The sequence below is a fragment of the Corapipo altera genome, unplaced genomic scaffold (genome assembly GCF_003945725.1).
Source record: "Corapipo altera isolate COAL_440 unplaced genomic scaffold, ASM394572v1 1, whole genome shotgun sequence".
Taxonomy (NCBI): domain Eukaryota; kingdom Metazoa; phylum Chordata; class Aves; order Passeriformes; family Pipridae; genus Corapipo; species Corapipo altera.
Window position 1 is genome coordinate 27,183,465 of NW_020884873.1, and position 20,909 is coordinate 27,204,373.

General features: G+C 36.2%; 1 protein-coding gene across 11 annotated transcripts in view; it reads left to right on the forward strand.

Annotated features, from left to right (window-relative positions):
* Positions 1-20,909, forward strand: part of PPFIA2 (PTPRF interacting protein alpha 2) — a 318,848-nt gene that overhangs the window by 30,107 nt on the left and 267,832 nt on the right. For 6 of the 11 annotated variants that reach the window (XM_027653930.1, XM_027653957.1, XM_027653936.1 and 3 more), the window contains exon 3: positions 9,258-9,317. The exons of the other annotated variants lie outside the window; for them this stretch is intronic. In XM_027653930.1, the coding sequence (XP_027509731.1) occupies positions 9,258-9,317 (60 nt within the window). The remainder of the gene's footprint in view (positions 1-9,257; positions 9,318-20,909) is intronic. 11 annotated transcript variants of the gene reach the window in all.

Consider the following 20,909-nt stretch of genomic DNA (forward strand, 5'->3'; position numbering starts at 1 on the left):
TTCTGTGGTCTTTCACTCAGTGAAAGTGCAAGAGTAATGCAAAAAATATAAGATGAGCTTTTAGTTGTATACTTATGGCATTTATACAACATTTTTCATATTTTAAATATTAGCTATCTTAATATTTATTATGGTTTTGTAGTGTATATACTGTAGATTTTTATCATGTTATGATTTTTTAAAAATATAAGTAAAAAATGCAGTAAATGTTTTTTTCATATGGGCACATATGAAAAAGGTGCAACAAGAGCTGGGGGCTTCCTGGGATCCAGGGGTCCATTGGGGCAGGCCCTGGCACCAGAGTCTATTCCACAGAACCACAGAATATGCTGATTTGGAAGGGACCAACAAGGGTCATTGAGTCCAGCTCCTGGCCCTACACAGGACCATCCCTACGAATCACACCATGTGCCTGAGAGTATTATCCAAACGCTTCTTAAACTCTTTCAGGTTTGGTGCTGTGACCACTTCCTTGAGGAGCCTGATCCAGTGCCCAACCACCCTCTCAGTGAAGAACCTTCTCCTGGTATCTAACCTAAACCTCCCCTGACTCGGCTTCATGCCATTTCCTTGGGTCCTGTCACTGGTCATTAGAGTGAAGAGATTGGAACCTGCCCCTCAACTTCTTCTCATGAGGATGTGGAAGACCACAATGAGGTTTCCCCTCAGTCTCTTCTTCTCCAGGCTGAACAGACCAAGTGACCTCAGCCACTCCTCATATGGCTTCTCCTCCAGGCACTTCACCATCTTCATGGCCCTCCTTTGAATGCTCTCTAGTAACTTAATGTCTGTTTTATATTGTGGTGCCCAAAACTGCACACAGTATTCAAGGTGAGCAGGACAATCCCCTCCCTTGAGTGGCTGCTCCCCAGGACACGGTTGACCCTCCTGGCTGCCAGGGCACTGCTGACTCATATTTAACTTGCCGTCAACCAGGACTCCTAGGTCCCTTTCCATGGCACTGCATTCCAGCATCTCATTCTCCAGTCTGTACGAATATCCAGGGTTGCCCCATCCCAGGTGCAGAATCCAGCATTTCCCCTTTTATATGGTTGGTGATTGGCCAGTTGTCTTATTTGTCAAGGTCTCTCTGCAGGGCCTCCCTGCCTTCAAGGGAGTCAACAGCTCCTCCCAGTTTTGTGTCATCTGCAAACTTGCTTAGTATCCCTTCCAGTCCTGCATCCAAGTCATTTACGAAGATGTTGAAGAGCACAGGGCCTAAGATGGAGCCCTGAGGAACCCCACTAGTGACAGGTCACCAGTCTGATGTCACCCCATTCACTGTTATCCTCTGTGCATGACCCATGAGTCAATTACTCACCCACTGCAGTGTGTCTTATTATCAATACCCAATTAGGTTATAACTGAGGTTTCTTAAGGATGACACTTCTCATTGAAATTTTAAAACAAAAGTACTTCTCAACTGAAATGTCTTGAAATTCCCTCATATGGGATAAAAATTAGTCATTAATATTCTCCTCAGCTTTGTCACAGATGATCTTACCTAGTGGTTTAGAGCTCAAAAATATGAACGTATTCTTTCATTATAACAGAGATACTTCATGTGGTTGACTGAAGAGATATAATGAACTTAGGTTTATAAACCATCTATGATTTTTAAAATCATTACATCAGGGTTTTTTTATTTGTCTAACATACAGAATAAAGGGCACTTCATGTTATAGGGAAGAAGAAAATCCTTATGAGGAAAAATACAGTACTGTTATCCCTATAAATGATGTTTAATGTGTACTTTAACACTTTAAAATGATTACCCTTCCTTTCAAAGCATTTTAGGTTGGTGGCATACAGTCTTAATGTGACAGCCCTAATTATAAAAGTGTCATTTCTGGAAATTAATAAAAAATTCAATTAAAAGTTCAGTGATTATATTTGTGAAGATTGTCTAGCTAATTTAAAGTTGCAAAGGTACAGGATACTATTAAGTAGTAATCTCATGCATTTTAATTGTTGCGTAGTTCTGAATAATTTCTAGGAGATTGTTAAAACAAATTCTGTAGTACTGTTAAAGATGTTTTTAACGCAGTAGATTGTTCATACCCCTTTCATTTTCAGCCTCAAAATATAAAATGGAAAACAGGTATAGGTTAAAAGACTCGAGAGGCTGGGTGATTAACCTAGTTAGCAGGCTTATACAGTCTTTGCTACTCCACATAACAGCAGTCAGATGGGCATATATTAGGAGGGCGACTTTGTGTCCTGGTGGGACAGATTGCCCTCTTTCTCTGGGGCATCTGCAGCATCACTATTAACTTTCCCTGACTTAAAAAAAATTGCTCAGATCCTTAAAAGTATCTTTTTATCAAACTGCCTTTGATAGCTCAGAGATATTAAGCTTCATATTTACTGTTAAATACAACCAGAGTTGTTATCCAAACCTCCAGTCTTCCCTGTACCTCACATTTCCCTTCCACTGGCTTTAGGTAAGTGCTCCTTACTGTGCCAGTGATTAGTTCAGAGTGGCCAGCAGCTGCAGTCTCTTCAGCCAGCAGCCTACACTGCAGCAAGTTCTCACAAAAGGAACCATGATTCTCATCTAGTCATTGTCTATTTTGGGAGAAATTAAAACCCTATAATTTCGCATCATTGCTTTAACGCTTAAAAATACAAGTCTGGTATAAATGTAGGTTTATAGCATACCGTATGTTATTTTTTATTGCCTACAGGCTGGCCAACCAGGTATTAATTGGCTGAGAATGTATGTATTTTTTGGCTTCTCAGGCTGCTCAAAACTGATGTTGAATTGTGTACGAGAGGTCATAGAAAGAGCACAGTACATGATGCTAGCTGTTCATCTCTTCTAGGCAGAGTTATGCAAATATATGTAGCTTTGCACTCTGTCATCTTTCTTCTGAGTGGATTTATTTCAGAAGTAAGTTGTTCTTTTCTGTAGTAATGACTTTGCTTGTAGTTTAGGTCACTTATCCTGTGCAAGCCTCACCAAAGGAATGCAGTTGCATGTGAAGTAAATTGGGAGTAGCGTCATCTGAATTTGTTTTTCTGGGTTTTTTTTGGCTTGTAATAATATTTGTATGAAATTACAGAACCAACTAAAAAGAAAAAAAAAAGCAATGCAATAAAACAACCAACAAACTTAATTTACTTCATCACTAATGAAAAAGCCTTCAGTAAGTCTTCCTTCTTCCTAGAGGGAGAAGTCTGTATCAGGATTATGTAAGTATTTCTCATGATGTATATGTGTACAGTTGCCACAGAAGCACTCTAACTTACCATTATAGAGCTCTGGTGAAAGAATATGTTTTTCTAACAAGCTTTTGAAGTATAGATTTAGGCTTAGAGTAACTGTTAGTTGAGTGTTATAGTATCTGAACAGATAATGTAATTTATGAAACACATTACCAGCTTCTTAAAGGCTGGATATGGTCACCAAAGTCAACCAGAACACAGGACAACAAAATCTTAAAATGGCATCTCTAGTTAATCTTTTTTTATAGAGTAGGATGGGGAACTGAAGTCGCTAAGTCAGATGTAACATGCTGATGTAAAATGTGTCAAAAAGTATTTTGAGATATTTTAAATTGTCTATTCCAAAATTGGTAGTCTGTTTATAAGATGTCTCTCTTTCTCAAATCTATTGAAATTATCTGTACTTTAGATGCTAAAAGGATATTTAAAAAAAAAATAATTTCTTAGGTAATTTGAGAATAACCTTACTCTGAAAAAAATATTCACAGGGATAACATTTCTACTTTCTAATGGACTTATTCGTCTCCTAGAAAGACCTGTAAATTGATGTAAGGCAAAATTAGACATGAGGTAAGATTCTTTGAGTATAGTCAGCCATGATAATACATCACTGGTGAGATAGTAAGAAAACTTATCAAGGAATTTGATAGATTCCTATTTTTTTAAATTGAACTGGATCTTGTTACAAATGAAGACTTCATCATTTTTAAAGTTTTTCTCTATGAAATGTATATTGCAGTTAAAAGCATCTTGCTCCAAAATATCAGGAAGGTAGGAAGAAGATGTAAGAATTTGAAGTTCTGTAAAATGAAGTTGTAAACTGGACATATAGGTAAGAAAGCCTTAATGCAGACAATTTACTTAACAATGAAAGGATGCAAAATAACGTCATGCATTCTCAAGTACTGAAAATAAAGACATAAAGACTACAGCTGAAATGGGATGTCTATTTTGAAGTAACAAATGAAATTTGAAGTCAAAGGTGAAATATATAATATAGTATGAAGTATGATTTTTTTCCATTAGAAACTCTAACTCTAGTGGGCATTCTGTGGTATAGTAGTGCTGATAGCATTGGAAAAGGTAAACAAGAAGTGTGATAATGGTAAAATTTAATATGCACATGGACACTGTGTCGTCATGAAAAAAACATAATTATTTTTGTGTGTAATTAGAATGGGAGGGTTAACCTGCATGTGAATAAAAGTAATTTTAGTCTTGAAAGTAATGAAAAAAACGCCTATAATACAAATGTTCTGTTGAAAAGAATTTCATAGAAAATTTTGTGTAATAATAAAATGCAGTATCTTAACAGCTATATGAGTGAAAATATGGATGGACATGCGATTGTTTCTTTGTTTTTTGATACACTGTGGGTAGCAAAATTAATCTGAACTTCTTTCCAAAAAGGTTGTCTTACATTTCATCATCTGCTTAAAATTATAAAAATCTGAACTCTAAAGTTCTGAATAAAAATGATGTGGGTTGTTCTAAAAGGCAAGGTAAGGCTTCTGTGAAAAGAGAGTTTGCAAAAGTATGGCCCATCAGTAAATATTCTTGGCACAAAATCAAACATTCAGTTGTTACGCTGTGAAGCAGAAGGGCTATGAGAAATGCCCACAGGGAGGACAGTAAAAGTAGCAAGCAAACTGAAAGGAAGTCACATTGATACTTAAAGGCATAACTTATAGCATTACAAACCAAAAATAATAAAAAAACCTCAGGAGCAAAATGATTCCTTTGTTGGTCAGTAGTTCTTTCTGCTGTTGCTTTGTAACCAATTTGGTTTCAGGGCCCTGAATTTATTAATATGTTATAATGGTAATCTGCATGCAAGTTTCCCTATTCTGCTCCTTTTGTTTGTCTGTTATAAATTATGTATCATTATTAATAAAATAAAGCTTTTCTTTTGAGAGCACGTTTTTAACACAGTGTGGGTACAGGGAAGCAGTAGAGTATGGCTCATGCACAAGCCCTGCTCCTGCCATCCCATTGTAGTTCACATATGCTTAAAGCGAGTCCTGTGGGCCTCTGTATAAATACAAACAACAGCTTCATGAAGTGTTCAGCCTCATGTTGTTTGTTCGTGGAATGTTTGTGGAACATGACCTATTCCAGAGACACAAAATTGCCTAGTTTCAAAGGAAGGATTGTGGCAATTAAGTAATTTTTGATAGTTTGGTTATTTTATAAATTTTATATTATAATCTTGGCTCTTTTGAGAAGTGAAAACATTTCTGATTTGATACATTTTACTCATTTTAAAACTGAGTGCAGAAGTAGCTGACAATCAAGAAGTGAGCAGAGGGATATTTGACATTACTGGTTTGTATCTCAACCTCATTGTGTACTTTTTCTCAGATTGTTAATTTATTGCTTTAAGCCCATATCAACAGCTGTGTGACACAGTTATCTCCAGGTTCCTTTAAATTATGCATGTCTAAATGTTCTTTTTTTTTATTTTTATTTTATGAAAATAGCTTCTGGTACATGATGTAAGATATGCTCCATTGCAGATAAAAATTTTGATGTTTTACTTTGAAAGTTCTTTTGCACAAGAAAAGCAGTATCTACTAATGTCACAAAGTATGAATTAACTAGTATTAATTAAAATATGGTGGGTGATGAAGTGAAGAACCAATGTTAGAACTGAATTGGAATAAAATCACAAGAGCTTTTTTATTTATTTATTTATTTATTAACATCTAGAAAACAGACTTCTTGCATCTACCAAACACTTGTTTGGCATGTTCTGGAATGGTGAAGCAGCACATTAGGGCTGGCTGCCTAAACCTTAGTGAGTTTCATGTCTCTCTGACATGATACAGATGGCACTGGCAAAGTGGTTGCTGGAGACAGCACTCAGTTGGCAAGGAGAAAGGCACACAGCTGTGTGCAGGCAAAGGCTTGGTGGGCTGGCTCTTGAGTCAGGGAGGAAGTTGGCCTACTGGGTTACTTTTTCAGAGGGAACCTGTTATCAGATAGCTTCCACTGTCAACAGGATGGTTTTGCCCTCAGTTTGCTTGCAGGTAAAGGAGCTTTGAAGTGGGATTCTACAGCACATGAAGGAAATTATTTTTGAGGAAGTTACATGAAAGTAGCAGGAGGAATAAGAAGGAGTGGTAGTAAAATGGTTGTGTCTGCTCTCATCCTGTTTGTAGAGTAAAATTCCCTGCTGACTCCTATGGGACTGGTTACTGAAGTCTGCATAATACATCAGGAGTGGTGTTACTATGAAAGCAGCAAGATGTTGTTAGAAATCTGTTGAGTTCCTTGTGATCTACTGTGTGATGAAGCAATGAGATGGAGTCCTGTTGTAGCATTGTCACATTTCTGCCGCAACAGTTAATACTGCAGACTGTCTTCCTCAGTACTTCCCTGCATTAATGCTCTTTGCTTCATCTCTAATTTATTTCCTTGTGGCAATGCTGATGTTTTCATTAGCTTAGATTAATTTAACAGTGCTCCATGCTGATCTAACTATAGTCACTCTAATTTTTTAATAAAAGCTCTTAGACGTGATTTTCAGGTACAAATTCACAACACTGTAATTTAAAAGCTCTTATTTTTGTTCTGATCTTCCTTACCGTAAACCCCAAAAAATCTATATCTGCGTTCTGTCAATGTTTTTTAAGTGACCTTCTAATTTGCAGAGAGAACTTCTTATCTCCTTTCCTAGAGAAGACAAATTACCTATAATTAAATTTCAACTCCCTTTTTGCATGATCTATTGATTATACCAATATCTTGCCATTCTTTGTGTTAACTTGTGATTCAAAATCTTGATGAAGTGTTGCTTCTGTTCAGAATCACTGGACAGAATAGCTTCTGTAGGGTTATCTTACTCCATTATGTTGGTGTAAAACATGCCTAATTGTGACAGCAGGCTATCTACAGGTGGCAGTAAATTCAGAAGTATATTACTTTCTTCTACACACAAAAAGAATTTCATTAGAAAAAGAAAAGTGGTATCAGGAGGGGCCTGTCTGTTTCTTTTCCTGTTCTGTTGTAGAACTGTTCTTAACCTGGCATCTAATAATAACACTATGGATACTTGCACACTCTGGAATTTTTATTACTTCCAAAACCTGTTAGTCTCTCTTTTAATTTTTAGTTTCTTCAAAAAGGACATATTCAGTTACGTTAATTCTTCTTCTCCTAAGTCTGGACATAACATATTTGGTTTGTGCCAAGCAGTGACAGCTGTCTGCTACCAATAACCTGTAGAAATATGTGGCTTTTTAATGCCACCTCTTTAAATATTTTAAATAAGTGGTTAGTATCAAATGAAGAAGCTAAATCCTTTTAGTTTTACTTTTATGCTAACATTAAATTTCTGAAAATAATGAAGTAGTTTTGCATACTAATGTATAGTTTCAAGTGCTTTTCTAGGACATGCTCCAGCAGCTCAGTGTCTTATAGTGAGGGGCCCAGAACTGGATGAGAGATTACAGGTGTGCCCCCTCCCCCCCAGTTTACCTTATTAAAGGCAGAGTGGGTGGCAGTATGTGTTGTTAAGATTGCCTGATAGTTTTGACCTCCTAAGGCATGCTAATTGTGATAAGTTTTTAGGCACTGGAATGCAGCTTAATTTTATTTCTCTAACACAGAAGTTGTTCTGATTATCATTCTATTTAGCGTGCAGTATAAAGTGCCCTATTTCCCTTCTTCTGCACATTCAAATATAGCTTGGTTTTCACTGTAGTTTAGAAGCACTAAGTCTATCTGTCAACAGTGAAACTTAGATTATCATGGCCAAAACATCTAAACAGAAGACAAAGAAGTGCAATTTTTTTTTTGTTGAAGTAACTGGCGTTTTTACACAAGAAGAATTATTCCAGCTTCCTTGCAACACTGAAATGACACAAATTACAACATGGTTCTTCTGTTCCCTTCTGAAATTAATGCATTCTGACATAATATTTGCATAGATTCTTAAGTCCTATAGAGCACAAATATTAAATATTTAATCACATTCAAGCTTGATATGCTGGCTGGAAACAAAAAGCTACATAGGAGATGCTCTGGGATATGCAAGTTCATAATACTCAATGCTGAGCAGTTTCTGACAAGTGCATGAGTTTCCTCACTTCCTACTAAATTCTTTTTCTTTAACACATTCTAACCATGTCACAAATTATTATTCATGTTGTTGCTCTGTTTAGCATTTCTTCCTATCCCTAGCAATTTTTATCTTGAAGGTGCAATGACCCCTGAAATCTAATTTTCTATGTAAAAATTTTAGAGTGATGTATGCTGACATACAGGAAAGCAGGCCATGAATGCCTAAGAGACTAAGGATACCTGTTGTCATCTTGCTTACCAAGTCCTGTAAAAGGGATAAAAATTATAACTGCCAGTATATTTCATACACATTACTACTCTCCCCCAGCCACTATTTACATGCCAACCATGTCCAGTTTGGTAACTTAGTACGAAAGGTTATGACTGGATTCTGTCTCAAGGTAGAAACAAGGTTGACTACAACTGGGAACTATGATGTAGTTGCATCAAGATGAAAGAAGATAATGTGTTTTAATCATAGGAACAGTATTAGTACAGTGCTGATAGGACTACCAGACAGACCTTAGAAATTCAGTCTGATGGAGGCAGGGAGGTGCTGGTGGCGGTCAGAAAAGGCCATCTAGTACAATGCCTCCCACTCTTCACTGTTCAGACTTGATTTCATTTAATCAAGAACTTTTTCATGCTTCATTATAGTATTTCACTGCTGCTGAATGAGTAACAGATTTGGAAGGTGATGGGATCAGTCAGTGTTTGTAATGCCATTGGGAGAACTTCTGACCCAATAGTCCATTCCGCTCTAGTCAGGTTAACTCTGAACTAATGTGTGGGTCCTTTCAATCTTAAAACTGTAGATTAACAATGTAAGTGCATAATGAGCAGTGGCACTTCATGGCTACTGTAAGATAAAAACAGTGCAAACTGCACTGAAGATGAAGTAATTAATGCAGCTGTGTTATACTTTGGCTTTTCATTCTTCTCCTCCTACCCCTCCTTGACTATAGATTTCACTGACAAACCCAGAAGCGGACATCCGAGTCGCCTATGTGCATCTTGGCTCACAGGTAGGAATTTGGTTTCCTCCAGTGTTCTGCCTTCTGAAGGGGATGTGAGGGATGATCATATACATATGAGAGCAATATGTTTTGCTCTACTGGCTTGTGCTAATTTCGATGCTATCAATGTGGATTTTAAAAGAAATAACTGTCCTTCTCTGCAGTTGCAAACTACAGTTGTGCAGAAATTCTTGATCTACATCTTATTCTTCAGGTGTATGTTTAATTAAGAAGTGGAAACTGCATTGATCCTTTTTGTACCTATCAATGCTTGGTAGATCCATGATTTTATCAGATGTCACTTTCTCTTCCTTTTTTTCCCTCCTCCCTAATTGAATTTTTCTATATCTTATGTTAGAAAGAGGTATTGTTTATAGCACAAAACAGGATTTCATAAAGCAATGGTAAATAAGTCTGAACTTTTGTATATACAGTAGGAATTTGCTAAACAATGGGAGTTTAATATTTTGGAGTTTGCTTTGGTTTGCTTTTTTCATAGAAATTGAACTCACCTTATGCCTTTCTTTTGTAATTCTAAATCATACTTGTCAATTAAAATTTTCTGGATCAGTTAACTCAGCCTTAATTGCTTCAGAGTCTCAGCTGTTACCCTTTTTTTCTCATGTTATCCAGTGGGTCAATGACAACATGCTGGGTTAAGAGTTTTGAGTAACTCTTTTTTTATTCCTAAGTTTGTTTCTTTCCAGTAGAAGGGTTCTAACATTTATCCCCTAATCATGATGGCTGGGATATCGGATATAAGTTGGGAATTGGGAAAAGTGTATGTCCGTCTGTTCTTCTGTGTCCCGTTTAGGAACTCTCACTAGGAATCTACTCTTCATTTGAAATTAGCTGAAGAAGGTTTCAACCCTTTATTTGAAATTAAGTTGCTTAATTTGCATGTTTTTGGATTTTTCTTTAGTTGTAGTTTTCTGAAGATAGCATTAAAACATTATTATTTGTTGCATAGATTTAATAATTTCTATATAATTATGTTAGATATTTCTTCTGTGAGCTTCAGATAAAAAGTAAACGTGAATTTGGGAATTGCTTCATTTAAGAAAGGGAATTTGAGTAGTACTCCACTGTTCCAAAAGCATCATTCTTTTAAATTTTTCTTTTCCATTTCTACTTATGATGTGATTTTAAAAAATTTCCCTCAGGCCTGTCTCATTCCACTAGGAACAGGAAGGCAAAGGCAAGCCACGTCAAACACCACACAAAATGGAAGTGTATCAGTAGATAATGCTAGTCCTGTCAGTTCATTTTTGTGGTATAAAGCATTAATGTAACAGTGTTCATTGGGTTTGGGCAAGGGAAGAGAGGGGCTCAGACTATATCTGGCCTTGTTTATTAGTATTGTTTGTAAACCTTAGCAAGTTTCTTCTTTGGAAAATATTTCATAGTGCCACCTTTTTAAAATGTCTATATGAGGTAAATGATTTTAATGACATTTCCTGGTACATCAGTTTTGCAGATAAATCAACCTCTTAACACTTAGTGAGGAAAATGCATTGACTGCATAATATTTCACAGAACCACAGAATATGCTGAGTTGGAAGGGACCCACAAGGATCATCGAGTCCAATTCCTGGCCCTGCACAGGACCATCCCCAAGAGTCAAACCATGTGTCCAAGAGTATTATCAAAACACTTCTTGAACTCTGTCAGGATTGGTGCTTGTCACATTCTAAATTGATGTTATTGTCAGTTGTGCTTGACCATATGTTTGAACTTGAACATACTGACGTGATTCCTGTCTTCTTAATGTGTTAGATACAAAAGTTTTTAATGTGGAATAGATTGCATATTAGGCAGGGAAAATCCTGAGAATTTCTTTTCAGACCATCTTAAGTACAAACGGATTGTTGAAGTCAGATTGTTTCGTTCATATAAGCAACTTGTAGGGGGAACCAGTTGGAACGGCTGCATCGTTCTGATGTTCTATGTGTACCTACCTAAATTAAAAAGAAAGTTAAGAAAAAAAAAAAGCAGGCAGCAAGCAACCTGTTACTGAGAGAGTGTTCAGGAAGATTTCAATTTTTGAGATTTTGCTTATGTTAGTCTAGTTAATCTCTAGTCACAGCTGCAACACTGCAACCTGACTGTAGCACTTTTCTATGTCTATGACAATTTTGTTCACCAATAGCAGACCTAGAACTGTTTTTATATGTTCATCCTTTACTGTGATGAGCTGTTCAGCATTGTATATTGTTCCATTTTATGGGAGAATAGAATGGCAATTTTGTCAATTGTTGGCTCCGCTATGGTTTGAGTATTTTGTTCATATTGGTGTATTCCTCTCAGTGATAAATGAAATGGATTTGCTGCAGTAATACTTGCATACTTAAAGTAGAACATAACATTTGAAGGTGAGTTTTATTCACTTCAGTATAAAATTAAGTCTTTATTTCCCTATCCTGCATCTGTTTTACTATAAAAAGTCCTGTAGAAAGCCACGACATCTATAAAATCAATGATTTTTGTTTTTCTGTGGAACTCGGCAGTTGATTTTTGAAGGCTCAGGTTCAACATTTTTTGAGCACCTGTGTTTGATTCCTAAAAATTATTTTCTTTCATGAAACTAAGGACTGATTATGGTGGAAAGGATTCACTTTGAACTTGATATCAAAAAGCATGGAATGGGTTGAGGACAAAGGGATCTCTGACAACACTCTACCAGTCACTCTGCTCAAAGCAGAGTCACCTAGAGTAACTACGACCATGTCCAGTTGAGTTTTAAATAACATCAGGGTCAGAGGCTTCTTAACTGCTCTCAACAGATTGTTCCAATGTTTGATCACCACTGCAGTAAAAAAGCTTTTTTTTCCTTATGTTTAAACAGAATTTTTTGTATTCCACTTTGTGCCCCTTGCCTTTTGTCCATTGACTGCACATCACTGAGAACAGTCTGGTTCTCTCTCCTTTTTGCACTCCTTTTTGCATGTATGTATTTTACATGCATCGGTGAGACCCCTTCAGAGCTTTCTCTTCTCAAGACTAAACAATCACTTTGAACTCTAAAGAACTGAGATAGTACTGTTCACATGTGTACCTTAGAATTTGCTGGAAAGTAACAATTTCAGTGAAGACATGATGTTTTCATCTATTTGGTAATTTTCTATTTGGCGTGGTACCTGTACATTGTGGCTGATATTTGTACAGCTGTTAAGAGTGCTCACAAAGAGACTTGCAGTAGGGACTCTAGCTCATTATGTGAGCTACAGAAAAAAATACCTTTTTAAAATTACAAATTTTTAATCAAAAATATAAAATCTGTTTAAAGTATTTTAAAACCCATCCTTAGTAAAGTTAGTTTATTGTGCCCTATGAAATTTTTAAAAACCACATTCATGTTTTCTGTGAATTTTACTACTAACATCTGCTAATGCTTTGCAGTGAACAAGGAGATGATTTCTACAACAGAGATGTGCTATTAAGATGGGACAGTGGGTCAAGATAGTAAGAGGAATATAATTTGCCAGTGTTGATTGGCTGAAGACAGTGTTGATCACAACAGTAGTCCATGTGTGCCCACATCAACCTTTGTGCAAGTTTTATTCTTACAATAACAAAACAGAATTTAATTAGTAGATTTGAAGGGAAGTAGTAAAATCACTGAAATTTGTGGAGAATTCCTTTCAAAATGGAGAATAATTCGGATGAATAATTTCAGATGAAACTCAAAGATGTAGATTATAGAATGTCACAAATAAGCAGTTTCGCATCATGATATGATTAATGGTTAGCTCCCAGTGAATCCCCCCGTAGAATTCTATTTAGTAATTCTGGTAGCTGTCTTTCTAATACTGTAGTTTAAGAGAGAAAGAAGTCAAGAAACATCATTTCTTACAGAAGATAAATGCATCATGAATCAAACAACTACTTTTCACACCTAAATGCACAAGAGAGATTATGTGGGGGGTTTTTGTTGGTTTGGTTATAGGTAAGCAGTCTCTGTTATGTTGCTGCAGCCCTTGTTTTCTGTTACATTCAGTCTTCAGCTCAATATTTGGTATTATCAGCCTGAAACTTTATTTACTGGTGAGTAATTTCATTATGTGTTTAAGACACTTTTCACCAATATACATCACAAAAGTTACTGTGTGTCTGAAGGCTTAACTGAAAACTGTGTCTGAATATACTTGCTGTGTGTGCAAGAAATACTCAGAGATTTTCAAGAGGAAGTGTTTCTTCTGATTCTGGAAAACTTAACTTTTTTTTCCACTTTGATAGCTGAATCATTTTCAACCACATGGTGAAGGCTCCCTTCCAGTCTTTGTTTCTTCGTGTCTTTCTTGTGGATACTCAGAACAGGAAGGGAAATTTGAACGTAACAGTTTATTTCCAAACGCAGAGCTCAAAGCAAACCTACAACTAAGTTCCTAGTTCTCTACCCTGATGGAAATGTGTGGTTGTATCTGATATATCCTTAAATTACAGCTCAAAGTTAAGGAAAAATACAGTGTAAGTACAATCCGTAAGTTGGGGTGGAGTCTTTTTACTTGCAAATATCAATGTTCACTTTTACAGAAGGAAGGAGAATTTCTATTCACAAACCAGTTTCTAATGCCACTGTATGGTTGTGAGAGAGAAATGATTAAGCAGAGCAAGAAAGACAGATAAACATTACAGGTTGGTGGGTGTTCTGTTTCTGTAAACAGTGCTGTATTCTGAATTAAATAGTAAGCAGCTTTTCAAAGCCAAACTGTTACAACTTCTGGGCCAGGTAGTGATGAAATTTAGATGCCATATTTGATACCAAGTTCAATTGTATTGCATACTTTAGGGTCTGTTCCAAGACCTCTTTTGAGCAATGCGTTACATTTGTGAGATGTGCTGGCAAGAACAGCCAGGTTGAATGAACACAGATTACAGTCTATTGGAGAACATTGTAGTTAGCATTTCTATAATTTGGTCACAGAGTTGTATTAAGACCTCAGTATCTTTCTGTTATTTTTAGTGCCTCACTTATCTTTGCTTTATCCTTTAGACTTGTAAAAAGCTTTTAACCACAGAGAGGGCTCGGTGGAATATTATTTTGCCTTGGCAAGTTTGGCACTAAGGTAGGGAAGTGCATCAGGAGCAGGAGAAATGGAGTTCCAAACTCTTGTACTTCAGCTCTGGACATCCCTGCTACTTATTTCCTGCTGCACCTTAGATGTGCCAAAAGCCATTATGAACACTGGAGGAGCACAAACTTAGGAATATGCAATGACCTTGGCTCTCACCTCTCTCAGGCCTCTCAGAAACAGTAGTAGTACCATACAGTGAGACTGTCTTGTATTTCTGGAACCATACAGGCACCAGCTGACCTCAGTGAGAGCTAGTGTTGCTCACAATGAAGATATGAGGCTGGGAAGTAAATGCTACGGACTTGTTTTCTCTCCATCCTCATTGCTTAATATTTTAATCTATTCAAATACTGTCAAAACCAAATTTTGATATATTCTTAGTTCTCCTGCTGTATCTGTAAGTTATGTTAATTTGAATTAAGGAAGACAGGCAAAACACAAATGATTATTATGGGAACTTCCACTTTAACATTCCTTTGTCGAGAGAAAAGAAAGTTCGGACACATTCGGGGCAGTTATGAAATGATGTCTTAAAACAGGTAGTGATCAGATTTGTGTGTTTCACTTGCAAACAAATAAAAAATTTCAAAAGAAAAAGGAAAACAAATCTCAGACTAACTTCATGTTTAATTAGAGTGCAACTAATTAGAGTATATGAATTATCACTCATCTGCATTGTGTACATTTTTTCAGATTACTTTGGGTTTTTTACATCAAATCAGAATAAATTGTCTCCAGTTTTATTTGTCCAAAAATGCAAGTAATAAGATCTGGATAGGCATAGTGCACTGAAATATCTCAGCATAGATATTCATACACACTTTGGCAAAGTGTGTATGAAGGGCAAACAGCCATGAATAATCAGAGGAAACTCTCCCTATATATTGGGACTTAAACATAGTAGGAGAAAGAAAAAAGGAATCATTAGCAAAAGAACAGCTGGCAGAAACACGTTTATTCTTTATGTCTCTCATGAGATACACAGCTTTCTTCTCTAACTGGAAAATTTACATTGATACTGTCATTTGTAATAAAAACAGTTCATGTAGCTTGACAGGAAGATAGTAAATTCTTTACAGTTCTTCAGGACAGTAATATCTATTAGTAAGAATGAACACTTACTAAAAGCCACATAATGACAATTGTATACTGAATCTTACAGATATTTTGTTTTAAAAGAAAATCTGGAATAAACATACTCCTGTACACATCTGAAACAAGATGGTGTGGGGATACAAATAATTTTTCTCATAGCTTAGTGATCTAACCTTGGTCATAGTTTCCTGAACCTATTCCACTTTAGTTATGATCCCTCCTTGAAACAAAACTGCAAAATATGCGAAGACTGTGATTTCATTTTATTTCTGAAGATCTATGAACTTATTTTTTAAATGGTCTTGAATGGAGAATCAATTGATCATTGTGAATTGAAGTTAAGGATCGTTGGTAACATATATCTGTGCAGTGTTTGAAGGCTGTAATGTTTGCCATTAAAAAATTAGGAGGATAGATCCTCTCTCTTCCTGTCCCTCATTATCCTTTCATGGATACATAAAATATAATTAAAGATGTTATTAAAATTAGAGGCTTACTCACTGTAACTTTTGACATGTTCCCTCAAGATTGAAACATTTGCTTGTATGGATAAAGTATTTATCAAGAATTTATGATCCGAAGGGTTCAACTTACTGAGCTGGTAGTCAACAGGGGTCACTTTGACATAATATAATTTCCCCAGAGTCCTGCTTTACTGAAGAGAATATGAGCTGTTGTTGTACACAGTTTCTTGTACATAATTTCCTTCTGTATTTAGAATCGCATGACTGAATTACTTCTGATACCGGTGTGTACCTGGGCAAAACCTAGTTTGCTCTTTTTTTTAAAGAAAAACACAAACACCTTTGAAATGCCTATTTTAAAGTCATTATGCCTCCTCAATATAAAATGTGTTCTTGACTAGAAGACAATAATATAAAAATTATTTTAGAACAAAAAACCTTCCAAGAGCTGAACTGTATGACTGAGAATCCCCAAGTGGACTTGCTTCCTCCTCCCCACCCCGCATCTGTTTTGCCTGTTAATTCTGCCTGTGAAATGTCAGTTACTCTTCTGAAAATACAGCGTAAAATACACAAAGAAGTCGAGAAATCTAATCCCAAGAGTATGATAATCTTAGGGACCTTAGAATACAAGTGACTTTCAAGTTCTGAGCAGTGCTTCACTGAAGCACTGGCATGAAACAAATGTGATACAAAGCTCAGAAACATTAAGCAGTCTCATCATTACTGAGTTGAAGAGTAAACTGTGAGGTATAGCAGGGACTATGTATATTTAAATGCAGAGGTAGTTTTTATTTTAAAAGAACTGTCTTGTTTTGAATATGTGTTTATGTTTACTTTCTGTCACGTGAAATCTCTCCCCACAGGTTAGTATTTTCTCTGTAAATGGAAGATACTTACAAGAATAAGCTAGATATGGAATAGATATGTAGAACTCGAGCTTATTTTCATGAAAGAAACAGTGTAATCCTGAAAACTAAAGATTCTTACTCCTATCCATGTTATTTAAAAAATTGCGTTTGGAAGTGATTGATCTTTGGAAAGTGCTGTGAGAGAAGTAGAGACAACCTATTGTGACTGCAGTTGAAGTCTGGTCAGGATTAGTCTCCCCTTCACTCCACCTACCATTGCATTTACACACCCAAAAAAGGGGACATACATACCTCCACAATATGCAAAATCACATAAAACCACACTAAATTGGACAAATAGGCTTCAAACAGAAAGAAGTCAGGTTTTAACTCCTTCTTCTCACTTTATTTTTGAAAGGGTTAATATTTTGTTGTTTAGTTTGGTATATATTTGCATTTATTTCAGTTTTTATGTGCTAAATGCCAGCTTTCAATCATATTTAAAATATTTTGATGAGATAACGGAAATAAGAAATCCTCCTACCTGAGAGGCAATTTGGAGTAAAATAATACTTAAAAATGGGGTTAAATGTTCTGCAGGTCTTTGAGGGGACTGGGCAATAGCCACTTTACAAAGGAGATAATGATATTTTTCTACCATAAAAGGAAATATATGAAACCCTTCAAAATAATTGGATATATCTTGGTGGATTACTTCCTATTGGTGATACTTGAAAGAGGGGACAACACTTAGCGAAGATTCATTTCACAAACTTTTGACTCTTGCTGAGGCTTCGGGTATATAACTGCATATACTCCAACCATTTAATGTGAGTTGGTTTATTTTTATTGGTGGGAGGCAATATAATTATCCCCTTATGTCCTGTTATCCTTTGGAATTATTGACTCAGAAATTTTTGAAGGGATTTTCAGCACATACCTTCAAAACAAAACATTTTGGTGAAAGTGACAATATGGAAACAAGGAACTGCAGATGGTAGTTACTCCCAAAGTTATGAATATGGGAGGGGGTGAAAGAGCGTTATACTTAGAGATCTATACTTAGATACTTGAATATTGTTTGTCAAATACATTATTCAACAAATTATTTGCTATTGGATAATTTGAAACTCCCATTCGACTATTTCTATAGCATATAGGAGAGGGTGGTCTAGTGGTTAGGATGCAGGGAAGCTCCCCCAGGCTGATGGAGCTCGTCAGCCCTGTAAGGCCATCCATCTAAGAGAAGGTCACTCTAAACAAACCTACGTCCTGAGGACCTCACTGCCACTGTCCAAACTTGCTCAGCCCCAGCAGATGAACCTTAGGATTAAAGGGTGGGCTCAGTTCAGCGCACACTGTGTCTCGCCTAAAAAATCCACTGCGCAGGATTGAAGGGTAAAGACCTTTCCCAAATCTTCGTTCGCGAAGACTGACCATACAGGAGAGGGTTCTCAGCAAATAAGAATTATGTAAGTTGAATAGTTTGGCCTTTTTTGGGTTTCATAAAAAAAAAAAAAAGAAAAATCTTTACATCCCTGTATTTCAGGTCCTGCCAGGGCTCATTTGATATACATAAAACTAAAAATGCTTTATATCTCAAAACCATGTTGTGAGTGAAGACTAACAAATACTGGCTTTGCAGCAGCAATAATTTAGTTATTCTAATTGTTAAAGCAGAAGAAATGGAGGTGTGAATCTTTCCAAAGACACATAACATAACTGAAGATCAACATCTGTGCAGTAATTGGAGATCTTCTTAAGGAAAGGCAGAGTTTTCTTAAATGTAACCTTTACTTTGAGATTCTGTCACTTTCTGCCTAGGGTAGGTACTGTGCTAATTCCTCTGATTTTAAATGTTGTACAACATAAACAAATATTAGATTATTCACAACTATTTTTATATAATATGAATGAAAAGTAAATAGGCTAGAATGGGATGAATGCATATGAATCACTGAGTCACTTAAAATGATTGTTCCTGTAAGTGAAGACTTTATCAAGATTTCTGTGTTACAGTCCATTCTTCATCTGTGCCTTTGGTCTTTTTAAGGTGCCTTGTGACTTTGACCCCACTAGTCTGCTCCTGTGCAGTGTTTGTCCTATGTAGGATGATTTATTATTTCTCTTGGGAAGGTAACATTTGACACTTGATGGAAATTCATCCTGGTTGATTGGACCATCCTTTACTGGAAAAGGTTGTTTTCATCATTTCCCAGGCAGATTTCCATCAAACTGAGCTCTCAGTCATGTGTAGTTGGGCTGTGCCAGGAGCTGCAGGCCAGAGAGCCTGTCTAGCTTCCCTGCTGCACAAGCACTCAGGTGGATCCTTTGGGAAAGGTACTGGATCCTTCCCTGGAAGTAACCAGGATCTTCTTTTTTCTTCTCAAACAGTTCTGGTCATAGCTTGTAAGTTCCTTCAATGAACGCAGAATATCTTCTTCTTCAGCAGTTCAGATCTGCTGGGGAAACCGACAGCTCCAGGGTTTTAGAGCTGCCCATGAGTATGTTAAGTCCAGCCAATGTTCTAGTCAGATGTTTCAGTGGATTGTGTGAAACAACTGGAATGATGGCTGTGCCATTATGGCACTAGCCAGCTGTGGGGTGCCAATGTACTGTGATTTAGATAACATCTCTTTTAAACATTTTTTTGTCAGCAGCTGTTCCTGGGATACCATGAGTCACTGCCTAGCAGTACTCAGAGCAGGATTGCTGGGTTTCCATCACAAATGATTAGGCAGAAGCTACTGGCAGTGAACTGCATTTTTCCTTGGGATCTTGTCCATCGTGGAGTGGAAGGCTATAATTCTTGTAGTGTAGGTGGTGATGTTCCTTCTAAAGACAATTTTTCTTCCTAACAGGCTAGGTGAAATTTGTGGCTGTGCCAAAACAGCATTGCTCTCTCCTAATCAAAGTCTTGTCAAGACATTGTTTAAGAGTAGGATTTCATTGTTTTGGTTTGGTTTCCAGACTGAGATGAATTTCTGTTTAAAGTTCTGCTTTCAGTGGTATTTATTAACATGTAATATTTAGGCTAACCTGAAAACCACGCTTTTTTTGCTTTGAAATAAACATTATGTGATATTTGATCATATCTAATAAATACATAGTAAATTATCGTGAGACATTATTAAGAACTGCACATGATTAGGTATGTATTAGTGCTGTATTCCTCATAGAAACCAGTGCTTCATTAAACACATTATTTCAGGATGTGATCACTCTATGCCTTTTTATAATATTTGAGTTTAGGAAAATACACCTGCAGTTGTGTAATTGTGAGTAGCTTTGACATACTATTACTGCTAAAACACTGATATTTTCACTGTTTTTATTACTTTGGTATGTCCTATGTTCAGAGACATTCATTGCTTGTATTTCTTGAAATGCAAATGAAAAAATGAAAAAATACACTTCTAAAAGAATTGTAATTTTAGTTGCTGCTTTACTAGATTATATTACATGGAGTCATCTGCTATGTTATATTTTAATGAAAAGAAACATGGATTTATTTTGGTAGTCTGCCTGCATTCACTTTGCTTTCACTTAGATAAGAAAATTAACTATTGGTTTACATGTGTCTTTAACAGCATCTCTAAGAGCATTGTCAAAACAATCAACCCATTACCACAATTCAGTCATAATCTAGTTTATTTTTAATACACATTGGTGTGTATTTTAAGACTGTGGTTATTTTTTAAAAAAAATTCTACTCTTTGCTTTTATATATCTTCCCTTGTTTCCTTCTTTTCAGTATTATATCAGATTTTTTAGCAGTCTCTGGAGATCAGTAGGGCACATGTAAGAATACCACCTTTCATAGCTGCAATAGAATCTTGGTTTACGTGTGTATATGCAAGATACCTCTAAAGTATTGATAAATTACTGTAGTATTTACCTCAGTACTTACTCAGAAGGCCTCAGAAAGGCCTCATACATGTGATGTATATGATATATCTGTCTCTTATTATGTGTCTTCACTTGAGGGAGGATGTGAAACATTCATCTTATCAATATTGCATGTCATCATATAGTGGGAAAAGGAGTTGGATGAGTAAGAGAAGGAATTGTTTTCTATTTTTATTTAAAATCAAATTAATAGTTATTCATTGTAGA